At 41.6% G+C, this 15,181-nt stretch overlaps 1 protein-coding gene across 3 annotated transcripts in view; it reads left to right on the top strand.

The window, feature by feature from the left end:
• The window catches only part of LOC102212398 (DNA-binding protein SATB2-like), a 27,121-nt gene extending 11,976 nt beyond the window's left edge, over nt 1-15,145 (top strand). For all 3 annotated transcript variants that reach the window (XM_005750525.2, XM_005750526.2, XM_005750524.2), the window contains exons 4-12: nt 3,722-3,848; nt 4,485-4,608; nt 5,539-5,641; nt 8,231-8,281; nt 8,521-9,041; nt 9,135-9,347; nt 9,519-9,671; nt 11,382-11,573; nt 13,500-15,145. In XM_005750525.2, coding sequence (XP_005750582.1) covers nt 3,722-3,848; nt 4,485-4,608; nt 5,539-5,641; nt 8,231-8,281; nt 8,521-9,041; nt 9,135-9,347; nt 9,519-9,671; nt 11,382-11,573; nt 13,500-14,138 — 2,123 coding nt within the window. In that variant the 3' untranslated portion in view covers nt 14,139-15,145. The remainder of the gene's footprint in view (nt 1-3,721; nt 3,849-4,484; nt 4,609-5,538; nt 5,642-8,230; nt 8,282-8,520; nt 9,042-9,134; nt 9,348-9,518; nt 9,672-11,381; nt 11,574-13,499) is intronic.
• The last annotated feature ends 36 nt before the right edge of the window (nt 15,146-15,181 follow it).

Here is a 15,181-nt window from a genome sequence, read left to right as displayed (position 1 = left end):
GGTATTTTTGAAAACGCAGATTTTTCTATGCGTTTGCACCTTTTGTCCACACGTAAACGGCGTTTTCGGTCACTGAAAACAGAGATTTCTAAAAATGCCTGCAAAAGGTGGATATTTTCGAAAACTCGAAAGACGAGAAAAAAGGAGAAAACGCAGCGTCAAAGGTGTGGCGCCTTTTTTGACGTCACACTGTGCGCCACGTTATTGTTTCGGTGAAATGAATTCCTACAATACTGTTACTGTTAATTTTACTCTCTGCAGGGTTTAAATGCTTACACACACACAGTTACTGTCCCTCCACACATACGACTCGGTTCTGCTTCTATGCCCCATCTTTGTTTACGATTTCCCACCGAGGCTTCTAGACTTCTGATTGGCCAACATTTCTACACGGTCAGGAATATATCGCCACCTGTTGCTTTGGCATGTTCATAACAGCGTTTTCCTTCATTTCTGTGTTTACGTGTGGACGGGATTATTTTTTAAAACGGAAAATCTCCGTTTTCAAAAATACCCGTGTACGTGTGGACGTAGCCTCAAAGTCAAGCTGACTGGGACATAATCTAAAAGTTGCAGTTGCACTAGAAGTGATCCAGAGGTGCAGACAGGTGTTCAAATTTAACCCTCTCAAGGCAGGCGTTGCAGATTTGCAACAGTTAAAAACTAACAACCTGATTACCCCACATACATACATACTTTATGAGTTTTTTTTTACTCAGAAGTACCACTGCAGGACTTGGTTGTGCATTAGCAACAAAAAGTTTAATTTGAGCCTGAGAGGGTTAAGGTCATACCTGGGTTTATAAAATGCATTTCTAAATGTCTTTAGACATTTCTCCCTAAACTTGCTTTAACCTGCTTTCCCTAAACCTGTCAGTTTAGGGAGCTAAATTTAATCCATAGTTATTTTGTTCTGTCTGTCTCCTCTCACCCACAACCAATCACTGCACATGGCTGCTGCTCCCTCAGCCTGGTTCTGCTGGAGGCTTCTTCCTTCTCACTGTCTCCAAGTACTTGCTCATAGGTTGTTGGGGTTTGCTATTATTGTTTTCTATTATTGTAGGGTCATTACCTTACGATATAAAACACCTTTAGGTGACAGTTTTTGCAATTTGCCACTATATATATTTAAGAAATCTCACAGATGACATGACAACGAATAGCAGGCAAACTGCAGCCCTGACTTACAATTTAAAATCAGTAAAGTTTATCCACATAAAACTGACGCCTCTAAATCTGAAAGACTTACTGCTCCTCTAAGAACATCCAAGACACGAGGGGATCTACTGTGAGCATCTTCAGGGCTTTAACTTCCCCTTAAATGCCACCCGGACAGCAGAGCAGTGAAAACAAAGCCAAACTGTAGTCATGCCACATCTTTTAAATACAAATTAAAAAACATGATCGGATGTTGAATAACTTGAAGCCTCTTCAGATGTGAGAAACATGCGTTTGTAAACTTCTCTGTTATTACACGCTGATGGGAAGGCTCATGCCTTACTCATTATTACCGCCCTGTTAGTTATTTGAGTAATTAATCCAGCAGCAGCTGAATGAAATATTACTGAGTGGGGGTTTTCCACATCGGTACAGTGAGTACTGATGTCGCAAAACTCAGGGACAGTCACAGGAGCGGTATTTACCAAGAAAGTATTTTCAGTGATTCACTACACCCACCTGGCTGCGTGGCGGTTAAACTGAACAATAAATCTATGTCTGAAAACCCCAGACGAGGACCAGAATTCAGAGATCAAAACAGGGGAGCAAGCAGCATCCAGTTCAACTGCATTCACACACAGAGAGAGACGCACTCACTCTCACAGAGCTGGGCAGTTTGAAATTCCTGGTGTGTCCCATAAACACAGGGTACTCTAACCATGTGGCCGACGCCCTACGACCCCCCTCGCCTGTCCCAAATAGCTAGGTTTTGTTCTGAGAAATAAGCCTTTTCTTTTCAAATAAATAATTTTTGGCTGGAGTCATGCATTTTTCCCCCGAGTGTGGTCACGACCAAAATTATACAGAGTCTCTTCTGCGATTGAATTGCATCTTGCATAACTTTGACTGGATGAGTATTTTTAAACTCTTCACTGAATGGCACAGGGCTTTTTTTTTCTTTAATTAACTTGCACATTATGGCTAATTAAAAAGCAGCTATTTCTTATTTGGAATATATGGTTAAGGCTCGGGTTGTAACGTGGGCTTAGGTGCACTGCTGAGAAATAGTCCAACTAAATTTAACTTAAGGTCAAGTTTTTGGAAACATTCACTGATATTACAAACTGAAAAATGACTATTTTTAAGGTGTTGAAACCACTAGTGGATCCCTTTAAACAACCCAAACTTTATTTTAAGAAGGAAACTACACTTAACATAGATTATGTCGGGACCCACTTATTTTTAAAATGCTTAAAATAAAATTTTACGGTACCTCTGAATCTCCCAAATTGCTCCTTGTGGAACACGTAGCTCCTTTAGGTGTCTATTTTTTTTTTCTCCATAAAACTTTTCCTTGCTTGATAATTAGATGAAAATGACTAAAACGGCCTTTTGTTTTATTCCATGTGTGCTGCTTTTTGGTCATCAGTCTGTTAGTCATCTTCAGTTAGTTACCATTTTTGTGTTATCTTGTTGTTGCATTGTCAAAAAATGTCTGTATTCGTAATCTTATCCCACCTACAAAGTTGTGATTTTGTTGGATACAGTACTGTGATGTGTGTCTGTGCGGAAAAAATGCAGAGAGAAATGCACTGGTGTGCATGCAGGTATGTTTAATAGTGTATGACGTGACGTCCATCAAGAATCCAGTACTCATCTTTTAGAGCTTGCAGAGTCATTTGAAAAGATGACAGAAAATTGTGTTTAATATTTAAGCTAAATCTCTGATAAACATCCTTTTGCTCTAACAACAAAAAAAAGATTTGTTTTTGGGTCTGTGTGGAGGAAGTCGAGCCCTCTTCCAAAATATGTAGTGCAAAATCTTACTCTGTGCCTGACATGTAGACAGATACACTGATATGAGGTATTGTTTGGGCTCTAGGGAAGACTGCAGATTGGTACAAGGATAAAGCCCAAACATCTGCCTGTCAGCAGTAATTTAAGCTTTATTCACTTCAAGTGAGAGTTTTAAAAGGTTAAAGTAGCATCTCAGTGAGTAGTTGACCACATGTGAAGGTATCAATAGTTTTAAAGACGTGGCAGATCTAGGAAACGTAAAAACTGCCAGTTATCAGAAGATATTCTGTTAGACAAGAGAGCAATGACCTCACAGTGTTTATTTGGAGCATGAACATCAAAACAGCGCGCCCATTCTCAGCTCCAGACCTAATGTTGAGCTGATTTTACATTTCTCCTCTCATTAATCAACTGTGGAGGCCAAAGAGAACACACTTTGTTCTTTGCCCCTATCACCAGCATCCTCATGCAACACACACACACACACACACACAACTGAGGCTGGCAGGCTAAGACTAGACAGGGTCTGTGTTTGATTTAGAAGATCCTAATGTGATTAGGTCTGTTTAGATTTGCACTTCCAGTCACGGCCGTATGAAGGCCAGGGGAATGTTCAAATCATGATGATGCTCAAAGATTCACCACGAGTTTAACCAACAGGTCAAAAAGCACAAACAGATTGAGCTGTTTTTAATATATTGACGGGAACAAAACAGTTTAACATGGTAACTTTTAAACAGTGATTGGTCTGTGTGTGTGTCATCAGGGATCATTAAAGTGGGCCGGTGGAAGCCGATGCCCATCCACTACCTAACAGATGCTCCGGAGGCCACGGTAGCGGACATGCTGCTGGATGTTTACCACATGGTCACACTGCGGATCCTACTGCACAGGTCAGCATTGTGTATTGCAGATTGTAAATAGGAATCCAGCTTTTTTTCTTTTTCTTTTTCTTTTTTTTTTTTGCTTCCATGGTGATGCATCCCCTCGAAATAAGTACCAGGCACACCAGCTGACTTGATTTTGTTCATCTAATTTCATTTTGCAGAGTTTTGGGGCACTTTGCAGTAACAGAACTGCAGTGTGTGTATCTGCTGCGTGTGCTTGGTGGACATATGGAGATGACCATATGTATACACTGTGCACACAGGCCAGCAGCTCTGGTTTCACTGGGAGCCCAAAAGTACAGTTTTACTTATCCACTCATTATAGTGGCGACTTTTAAGAGTTACAGAATAAATACACTTGAATAGAATCATATTCTAAGCATTAGAATGCACTATATACATTTTAATGCATTACGTTATTCATCATATATGTGCAGCAGGTATAATTTATACAAGAGATTACTTTGGAACAGGCAAAATACAAGAGGAAAGCCTCTTACAACCAGTGACTGCAGAAAACAAGGGTCAAAACTAGTCTTGTCTTCTAAATGCTTGGATTACATCAGATTCCTGTTTGTTTCTTTCTGTAATCAGCATTGCTCTTGAAAGAGTGAACAGAAAAGTTTTGTCATTTCCATGTAGCTTTGCCCGGCTGGAGGAGCTGCCATCAGACCAGTGGACCCACGCCACCGTGAGAAACGCCCTCAAAGAGCTACTTAGAGAGACCAACCAGAGCGCTCTGGCAAAGGAGTGTCCTCTCTCCCAGGTAACAGCTTCATAACGCTGTCCAGGCAGAGTTCAAGCTCAGCAGGAGTTTCACTGCGTCATGGGTCCAAATCAGACTCGAGTCGCTCTTTCTCTGAATAAGCTGAATGTTTTTATGATTTTTAGGTAATCCATTCAGTCACTGCATATTACTCACATTAGATGGTGTAAACAGAACATTCAAAAGAATTAGTTTGCTAAGTCCCAGATAATAAATGCTTTATACTTCAGGTTTTAGCACCCATAAGCCACAAATGTGAGCTATAATCAGCACATGCAGGACATATTTAGATGTTCCTGCAGGTTGCTTGATATTCAGATTTTCTTTATGATGTGTTGTGATGAACTGAACACAAGGACAAAGTTTAAATTCCTTCTTTTGCCTTTTTTTTTTTTTGCCGTTTTTGTCACACGCTTATTGATAGCCAAGATGTATTTGTCTCTAAGCACATGGTTTCATCATCAGTTCACCACACGCTTAGTGCAATGTGTAATCTGAGTCGCACACACACACACACACACACACACACACAAATATTGGTACCATCCCATGGGAAAGGATGCAAACACGCACACCTCAATTATCCTGCTCACACACACCCTGCAGTCATTAGAGTCGAGAGTGTGTCATTTCGACTTGTGATTTATACATAAGACTTAGTCATGATGTAATTAGTGATTAGGGGAAGTGTGTGGGTGGTGTGCATTTGCAGCTTGACTCATGTGACTTTTAATCCTCAGCGTTTCCCATGTTGAGCTTTTGCTGGCGTTTTTGCATCTCTTGCTCGGTATAAGTGGCCAGTTGTTGGTCATTTGCGGAGACTTGAGATTTTTAATCAGTCTGAAAGACAAAGCTGTTGCTTAATGGTTCAAAAATTTTGGCTAACCCCATGAATGACTAATGTATTTTGTCAAATTGTCTCTGTGTCAGAGTATGATCTCAGCAATCGTCAACAGTTCCTACTATGCCAACGTCTCCACCTCCAAGTGCCAGGAGTTTGGGCGCTGGTACAAGAGATACAAACGCATCAAAGGTAACTCTGAAGCCTTACTCACATTATCAGGTAACTGAGTGTAATTAAGGCAGTCAGTTTCCTTTTTTTCTTTCTTTCATTGTTAAGCAAGCTATATCTGCAAACTAGCCTCAAGCTGGGCACAGATATTCCTGCCCTAAAGTGCTAAAGTGAAGGTGCTCAGTGGGAGACTCGTCAGTATTTTTCTGATTATGGAACAATGTTGCATATATTTGTTGGCTGTCAGAGACAACAGCATGCAAAGTCTAATGGGACCACAATGTAGTTAATTAGCTGCAGCCTGTGTGCCCTCACTTAGATTATGACAACTGAATGCTTTCTAAGGCCCTGGCTGAAATGCTACAGTTTGAAGCAGGAATGAATTTGTCCCTAATTATTCTTTTTAAAAATGAATGATGACATTACGGTTGTAAATTGGCTTTATGATTTACCAAATGATTCCCCTGGTTTTACTAACGCTGTTGTTTTAAAGTGGAGCAATGTTTAAGACAAGATAAAGGCTGGTGTGATTTTTAAAAAGGTCACCTTAGTGTTTTTCCTGCTCCGTGGTAAAGAAGCTCATTACGTGTGTCTTTGGCTATCGGATCAATATTATAACAGTTTGTCAGGGAACCACTTTGTACGATGTGAAAATCTCTGGGTGGTAATTTTCCACAGTGAACACTTTTGTCTCAAAGAAATGTAACTAATGATGTTGTTAACAGACTGAAACAGACATAGTTTCATGTCATTTAAACTTTAACGGTTAATTCTGTTTTCGTTCCTCGACTCTCAGAGTTGAAAATATCCTTAATTATCTTTAATAAAAATATAAATAAGGATATTTTCAAAAGTGGAAACTACACCTGTACCTTATAGGAACTATCTCTGCATTTATTGGTTGCGTTATTTGAAAATGTAGCCATCTTTAATATGAGCTTTGGTTATTGTAACAGTCTATATATTTAATAAAATACGATAGAATTTAATAGAAACCCAAATAACAGGAGAGTTTTGTTGACCATTAACATTAGAGCAGGTTTTAGGTGTGAGTATGAAGGTGTTTCCCCCAGAGGTTAAATCAGAATAGCTGATGTTTGTTTTCCCGGGTTGATTCCACACATGCTTTTCCTGCCACAACAAGTAAAAATGACGAACACGATAATGAGGTCATCTTGCAATCTTTTTGTTTTTGTTTTTTTTTTAAAGGAAAGCTGGTGACTAAAATGCTATTTTTTACGCAGCAGTGAGCAGAAATGTGGCCACACATGGGTTTCTTGAGTGCCAGATCCTTGTGTGTATGTACAGTTCTGGTCCTCACTGCCAGGTGTTGCTGCAATGTAGTGATTATATTTTGAGTCTAGGTGTGTGGCTTTTGGTAACCTCCCGGTTAAGTGTCCCCCTCCTGCCTTGTTAAAAACTTTTACAGTTTTTTGAACAACTCTCCTGAACCTCAGCCACCAGCTGTTCGGCTGTTTATACTTTATTTGCTTTCTGCTGCTTTGAAAACTCATAAAGGTAAAAACTGTCAGACACTTTTTTAAAAAAAGAAGGAACTGACACTTATTGCTAGTCACATCTCAAGTTAATATGACTCACCTGCCTTAATGCCTTCGTTTTGTGATCCTTTCTAATGAAGCTTTTCCATTCTTCTGTCCACCCCCTGTATGTGTCTGAGCACGTGTGCCAGCCTCTGTGTGTCTAATCTGCTGCATGAGACGTCTGTCAGTGACAGCTCTCAGTAGGAAGGAACTGTCACACATGGTTCACATTAATGTCACCCTTAATACACATGACAAAACTAAATGCTCTTAACTCCTAATGGGAAACAGCAGTAACCTCCCCTCCCCCCCTCCCCCCAACTCACACACACACACCAACAAAACACAGGAATAATACTTATTACACACACACAAGGTAAAAATCTGATGCCCTGCCAAACCTTGCTGCAACTTTTTATTCCCTTAATAACCAAAAATGCGACACACAGCCAAACCGGAGTGGAAGCCTAACAAGAAGCAGACTTGCGTGGAGAGGCTGTTAAAATCCAGGGGAAGAGAAAGAAAAGAGTTCAGAGGAAACATTCTTCACTTATTTGATAATCTTATCTGGTGAATATGGAGACAGTAAGTGAAAATAAGACCATACTTCAGCCGAGGTTGTGATCAGATCGTCCCCCGAAGACTAGAATTATAGTTGAGATTTTCACACTTTGAAATGATACAGTGCAGTTTTGTGACTTGGAGCAAAGTTTTGTGGTATTCTTGACTCCGGGTCCTGGACCTCTGGGGGTGCCATGACCTAATTTGAGAACCGCTGCTGTAAGAACTCCTGGAAGGATCCCTGTAGGATCTCTCACAAGCTCCTCTACTGTCACTATCACTACTGAGGCTTGGATAAAACCTGAGCCATTTAACTTTTGCTCACACTGTCTGATGTCAGAGTGGGATGAGAAACATGAAGTAACCGTTAATGGACTGGATGCAGTGTAGATCATTTTTATAAGTAAAGCATCATTGAACTACGTGGGTAATCATGTATGCAGAAACTAGGTTATTTCTGAAGAAACTGCTAACAGTCTTGGTCCTCTCGCTTTCATTGTCTTTGTAGGTGAATACATTGAAAAGATGTGGTTGTCACAGGAGAAGTCGGATATAAAAGGTACGCCCATCGTCTAATGTGTTTTTAGTGGAATGAAAATTAAATACTTCTGACACTTACATTGCATATGATGCTCGCTAATAAGAAGCGTCTCAGAGTTTTTGCATGTTTTCTGTGTGAGATTTGTCTGAAACTTCAAACTGAATACCAGCAGTCTAAGAAATATTAACCTTTAACCCCACACCAGGATGTTCAATCCAGATATATTAACACAATATTGTATATGTGTGTTGACGTAGTGGAGCGGGATTTGGACCTGAGCATCCTCAGCCATCGTCCTCCCTCTCTCTTGCCCTCTCCCACCCATTTGGGTGGGTCCGGAGTTCATTCCCTTAAGAGTGGCCTCGGGGACACTCAGACCTCAACCCAGCCTCACGGCCTGCCTCACCCTAGTGGACAGAATCACCCCAGTCCTCCACTTCGTCCACAGGCTCCACCTCTCCTGGGCCACAGCGGGCTCCTGCCTCCCCAACTCCCCCCTCAACTTGTACGTCAACAGCTCGCGATGGCCCACCTCATCAACCAGCAGCTGGCTGTTAGCCGCCTGCTTGCCCACCAGCACCCACAGGGAGTCAACCAGCAGTTCCTCAACCATCCTCCTATCTCACGGAGCTGCAAGATCTCCGGGGCTGTTTCTGAGCCCAGCCTCAACTCCGGGGCCGAAGTCTCCTCCGATATTTACCAGCAGGTCAGGAATGAGCTGAAGAGGGCCAGCGTTTCCCAGGCCGTGTTTGCCCGTGTGGCCTTTAACCGCACACAGGTAAACGTGGAGTTAAGGCAAATGTGGAGACGATAATAAAAGACTTCATTCCATAGAATCTAAGAATGACTATTTAAATGTGTGCGTCTGCAGGGCTTGCTGTCAGAAATCCTCCGTAAGGAGGAGGATCCTCGCTCTGCCTCTCAGTCTCTGCTGGTCAACCTGAAAGCCATGCAAAACTTCCTTAACCTGCCTGAGAGCGAGCGAGACCGGATCTACCAGGAGGAGAGGGAGAGGAGTACCAACACTAACCACAACCACTCCACCAACCACATCTCCAGTGCCAACACACACAGACACGCACAGGTACATGCACACATTTAAATACGAGCTCTGCACATGAAATAAAGCGCTAGCAGATTTCTTTTCAACTAAAACTTGAAAAATCTTACACTCTTATAGTCTAGCTTATGTCACTCACTACAACATATCTTTATTTTTCATTGACATCAGATTGTGTTTCTTGGTCTTGTGTAGACAAAATGCAGCATGCCCGGCCCGGAGCTGCAGATAAAGCTGGACTCGCTGGTAAACATCACATCAGGGATCTATGAGGAGATCCAGCAGGAGATGAAGAGGGCGAAGGTCTCCCAGGCTCTGTTCGCTAAGGTGGCTGCTAATAAAAGTCAGGTCAGTCCTTGTTTTTGTTGTTTTGATTCTTTGATTTTCACAACCGAATTATACTCAAATCTGAACCTGTAATCACAGCCCGCTGCTGTGAACTTAGCCTGAACGGGTGTGGGCTGTAGGTGGGCTGCCTAAACTTGCATGTACATAGAGGGTTACACGTGCAAACCTGAGATAAAAATGTCTCAACATGAGTAAAAATTTCTGAGTTGATAATGTTTGAAGGAGCTGATGAGGGTGTAGTGTAGACGTGTGTGACTGTGTGTTTGTGCGAGGGCGTGTGCGGTATCTGATTACCCACTTGTGGCATACCATCATGACTCCATCCTCAGATAAACAATGCGGGCGATCGAGGGCGAGATCAAAGCATAGTCTGCTTCTGAAGGGGGAGACGGGGAAGGAGGGAGGGAGATGGAGGACGCTATGGTTTTAAAACCAGTTTAAATATCTTCTGACAACAGACTACATTTATTATGAATACAGAGTTGGTGTGTTTGGGTGTGTGAGACTCGCTGAGAGATGCTTAAAAGCTAAATCTGAAACGCTAAAGGATGAGAACACAGGACGAACAGAAGGATGCAAGATGGAGGAGAAGACAGACAAGATGATGGAGGGATGATCACATTATTACCATTAATTTCCAGGCTGAAGGCTGTGTATAAACAACAGCTGGTGGCAGATCCTGGGTCAGCCTAGCAGAGATAATGCAATCTTCACACACACACATGCGCGCACTCGTTTGCAGGCCCCACTCATATCAGACTTTCCTTCTGGTTTTTCCTTCGACTCTTTGGGACAAACTTTGATTCACTCGTGTTCGCACATGTATAAAATAATATAAATAAATGTGTAAAATTGAAGAAAAAGTGACTCTGCTTTATTCACCAAGCATGTGCACATGCAGGGTCTCAGTGTATGTGACAGAACAAACAATAGGGGAAAAGCAGCATGTATGGTACGTTTATATTTATATGTACAATGATGAAAAAGCGCAAACATGCTGGGATAAATTATGGGATAAAGAAGGGATGGATAGATGCTTACTGTATATACATAAGGACTTGGCAGTATATATTCAGTGTATATGTGTCTACAGTGGTTTATAGATATGTACATGTATACGTTGTGCTTTGGTTCAGGTATGGTGGATATAAGTACAGACACTGCGACTGAAATAATTTTGCTTCCTAAATGAGAATGAATGTTACAGTCACCTGGTGTGTAGCCCTAAAATGTCATATTAGTCACCTACATGCCATAACAGAGCATTTTCTTCACAGGGAAATCATTAAACCTACCTGCCTTCAGTGTTGGAAAGTTGTAAACTAGCTTTAACTAAGCTCCTCTAGATAAAGTTTGTTTGGGGTTTTATTTGCATTGTAATTCAAGTAGTTCACTTACTTTTTAGCATTTTTGTGTAGGTGGTTACATTTAAAAGATTCTTTATTTATTTCACCATTGATTTTGCAAATTGCTGAAGCATGTTAGTAATTATTTTTCTTTCATTGTAATTGCTGTAAACACCCTTTAATCAGGTGTTCACCACCATCAGTATTCCTTGGTAAACCCTCCAGATCTCAGTCTGGAAAATGCTCAGTACACGAGGCTAGAGTAGTTTTAATGCTTTCCTTTTGAGTTACACCTGCAAACAAGTGGGCGCTGCATTAATTTGTTTGATAGTAAAGACACAGCTAACCTCTCTTCTTCCTTCAGGGTTGGCTATGTGAGCTGCTAAGATGGAAAGAGAGCCCAAGCCCTGAGAACCGCACATTGTGGGAGAACCTGTGTACCATCAGGAGGTTCCTGGCGTTGTCACAAGTCGACCGAGATCAGGTGTATGAAGAAGAGTCGAGACAGCAGCACAGCGACAGGCTGCACACCGTCCTGCACATCTCAGAGCCGCAGGTAACAAACATGCAGTCAGTGGTCGGAGTTTGGCACCGCTAGGATGAATCGGAAAGTTTGTTTTGTGTTTCACTGAAGTGGTAAATGTGGTTAAAAATCCGAGGAGCAAAAGAAACGCGTGAAAATCTGATATTTAAAAATAGTCAGCCACTCGCAACCACAGCGCAGCCATGTGTAAGAAAAGACGCAAATCAAAGTGTTTTTACGAGTGAGAAAATGGGAAAAGCAGCATGAGCGTTTGCTGTGCTGTGTCAAAAAGTTTCCTCTGTCTCCTCCGTCTGTCTGATCCCACCACCTGCTCCTCTTAGCAGCCCTCCTCTTTGTCATGTTTGTGTCCCATAAGTCATTGAAAATAGAAGTGGTAAATGACCAGCCCACACATTTCCTGCTAAACACTCCTCCATCCCACCCTCTCCCAAAAACCAAAATGCTCTCCAGTCTAGCCCTAACCTCAATATTATTCAGAACATAGCCTGTAATTATTGAAGCAGAGAAAAAGGAATTGCCATTATCTTTATTTAGGTCCTTTAATTTTGATGGACCACAGATTTATGGTGTTGGATTCCTGTGTTTGGGTGTGCAGGCCTCCCCACCCTGTTAATAAGCTCTAGTAGCGTGCTTGTTTGTGTGATGAATTTGGGAGTTTAGCGTGCATGTTGGCGGGTGATGGAAGCCGGTTGATCGCACTTCCGCTTGTAGTACATTTTCTTTGAGTCTGCAGAGGGGCACGAGCTGAAATACGAGCCGAACAGTTCGCTTACTCCCGTGGCGATGAGGAGTGTGAGAACACAGAATGAGTAATCTTCAAATAGACTGTGACAGAGCAAACCGTAGTGTGTAATAGATTTTGATGTTTCAAAGCTTGAGAGTTTAAGAGATTTAGTTATTTATGGACAAATACGTGCAACCTTTTTCAGCATGGATGGCAAAGCAAATATGCGCCCCTACACGAATCATCAAAAGGCCGTATATTTGTAGCTTTACATATAAGAAACATGTCTAAAGGGAATGATGAAAGTGTTTTTAGTGCTGAAATCTTTTTCTCCTGTCTTTCACATCTAACATCTTCAGTGACACAAACAAAACAAAAATATAATCAAATGTCCTTTTTAACTGCTTTCAGTCACATCCTACTGAGTTTCTAATGCAGGAAATGCACATGTGATGCAGCTGTCTTAAAAAAAACCTCATAAAAACAGCGATACTTTCACACACTGAAAGTTATTAAAATCTACAGCAAAACTGCTAGCAAAAACCCGACAAACGGGCCGTTTCTGTGAAGTCTGTGTCACTTGTTGAGTTCACTCATGTATGAAAACACACATACATATGTTAATTTATCTTGTTCCTGTTTTTAGCTTGATTTCACTGTGTATAGCGAGAAGACAAAAACAAATGTATATTACATACTTTTTTTTTTTACTCTTCTTTGCAAGCTACATATCAATTACTGGCAAAATCTAAATACATTTTCATTAAATGTATTTACAGCATGTACGTGGTGTTGCCTTTTATTTTGAGAACAGTTACTCCACATAACATATCATTTGTTAGGATTTGAGTCTTATTTGTTCATATGTACAGGACACCGAGGAAGTTTTAAAAAGTTTAAGTGATAACATTTAACAGTAAATTAAAGAAATCATGACTCAAGGGCCACTTATTAACTTCATACAGTGTCAACTTTGTGTTAAGCTGCCTCAGACCGAGGTGAGCTGCCCTTGAATCGGCTTTTTAAATGTACATTTTTGGCATAGTTTTAAATGAACTGATATGGAAAATCAAGAAAAGGCAAACATTTCTGTTAAATAAGGTGAGACGGATCCATTGTCTTTGTTTTTTTTCTATTTTATTCTCGCCTATTGCAGAATAGGCGACACAAATCTTCTAAATGCCGTGACTCAACCTTTTTTATTTTCTAAACAGACCCTCCACAGGCAGCCCCTGCCACCGCTAATGGCTCCATCCCCAATTCATGATGAACCCCAGCCCATCCCCCCGCCAGCGCTGCAAAGCTCAGAAGATGGGCCTCAGCGCGGGGTGAGCCCTGGCCTCGGAGGTGGAGGAACAAAGAAGGCCCGGTCACGGACAAGGATTTCTCTGGAGGCCCTGGGAATCCTTCAGAGCTTCATTGGCGATGTGGGACTGTACCCGGACCAGGAAGCGATCCACACCCTGTCAGCCCAGCTAGACCTGCCCAAACACACAATCATCAAGTTCTTCCAGAACCAGCGCTACAACGTTAAGCACCACAGCCAGGCCAGAGAGCCTACCGCTGGGGAGGATGACAGGGAGAGCTCCAGTCCCAGTGAGGGAGGCGTCTGCACAATCGAGGGCAGAGGAGGGGAAGAGGCTCTCTCCCCGTCTGAGGAGTCAAGTGAGGACGGGAGAGGATCAGTGGAGGTGTTCAGAACAGAAGGAGGAGATGTGGGAGGAGAAGGTGAGGTGGAAATGGAGGTTGAGAAGGAGGAAGGGGATGATGCAAAAGCTTCAGGGCCAGTAGCTTCCTCTCTGTCCCCTTACAGCAGCGCGGACAGCCCCCAGTCTGGAGAGCAACAGAGATAACAGCAGCGACCACACACAGACAGCCTGTGAATAAACACCATTTTGTCATCACCTTTAATAGAGCTGATGATCAGAGCTCTCTAATATCTGAAAAACTTGGGAAAAGTATTTATGGATGGTTTGACTGAAAAGTGAGTCCACCTACCTTCAGAGCCAGTGTTTTTGGTTTATAAAACAGTGTTTGGGACAACGCTCAGTGCCACTGAGAGAAAATGCATTTCAGTTATGCCATGGTTTTTGTTTTGATGTTGGGGAAAAGGCTCCATAGGACAACACGTCTTTGAAAATCAGATTTATTTAATTCTTTGAGTCGTTTTCCACTTTTTGACAGGATAAAAAAGAAAAACGCTCAAGCCTTCTACATCTTAGACTGCATTTAAAACACAGTCCTCTTACTAGCTCTCCAAGTACATTTCCAACAGTTTTAGCAAAGAATGTGCATCTTCTTTGTCTGCTGTCGATAAAATGCAATAAATTTTGTATTTGCTGTACTGTTTTGATAAAAGGTGCATATATGGTTTGTATAAAGTGATTGAGTGCATGTTGCCCCTCTTAAATCCAACCCCATAAATACATAACTGCAGGGATAGAGGCTTACAGCAGGTCAGAGGAGCAAACTCTTACATGCCTTCAGGTTCAGGTTTCATGCACTTACATTGGGACCAAGGATAAACGGCACTGAACTGCATTCGCCTTTTAGAAATACAAGCATGCAGGGAAAAAATACTATAACCTCTTATTTTCTGATTTTATTTTTTTCCTTCTAGATATAATTTTTTTTGTTGTCCTTAAAATTATTTTGGAGATCCCTGCATTGACTTGTCTGTATGTGAAACTCAAAAAAAGCCAGTTCACACTTTGCTCCTTTAACTATTTATTACCAGCTTTGTATTTACTTAAATCTAAGTATTATTGTTGTAATTACATTTTTTTTTCTTTGCAATGACAACAGATGTCTTTGTAAATGGGACTAAAACATGCCAAGAGGACCTTTGGACTGTTACACACTCAACATTCAACTTTTTCTTTGGCTGAAAAGGAAA

This window comes from Pundamilia nyererei, unplaced genomic scaffold (genome assembly GCF_000239375.1).
Source record: "Pundamilia nyererei isolate P.nyererei 1_Seehausen unplaced genomic scaffold, PunNye1.0 scaffold00276, whole genome shotgun sequence".
NCBI classification, from domain to species: domain Eukaryota; kingdom Metazoa; phylum Chordata; class Actinopteri; order Cichliformes; family Cichlidae; genus Pundamilia; species Pundamilia nyererei.
The sequence above is the reverse complement of the archived record's forward strand: the minus strand, read 5'-3'. Positions and strand labels throughout refer to the sequence as shown.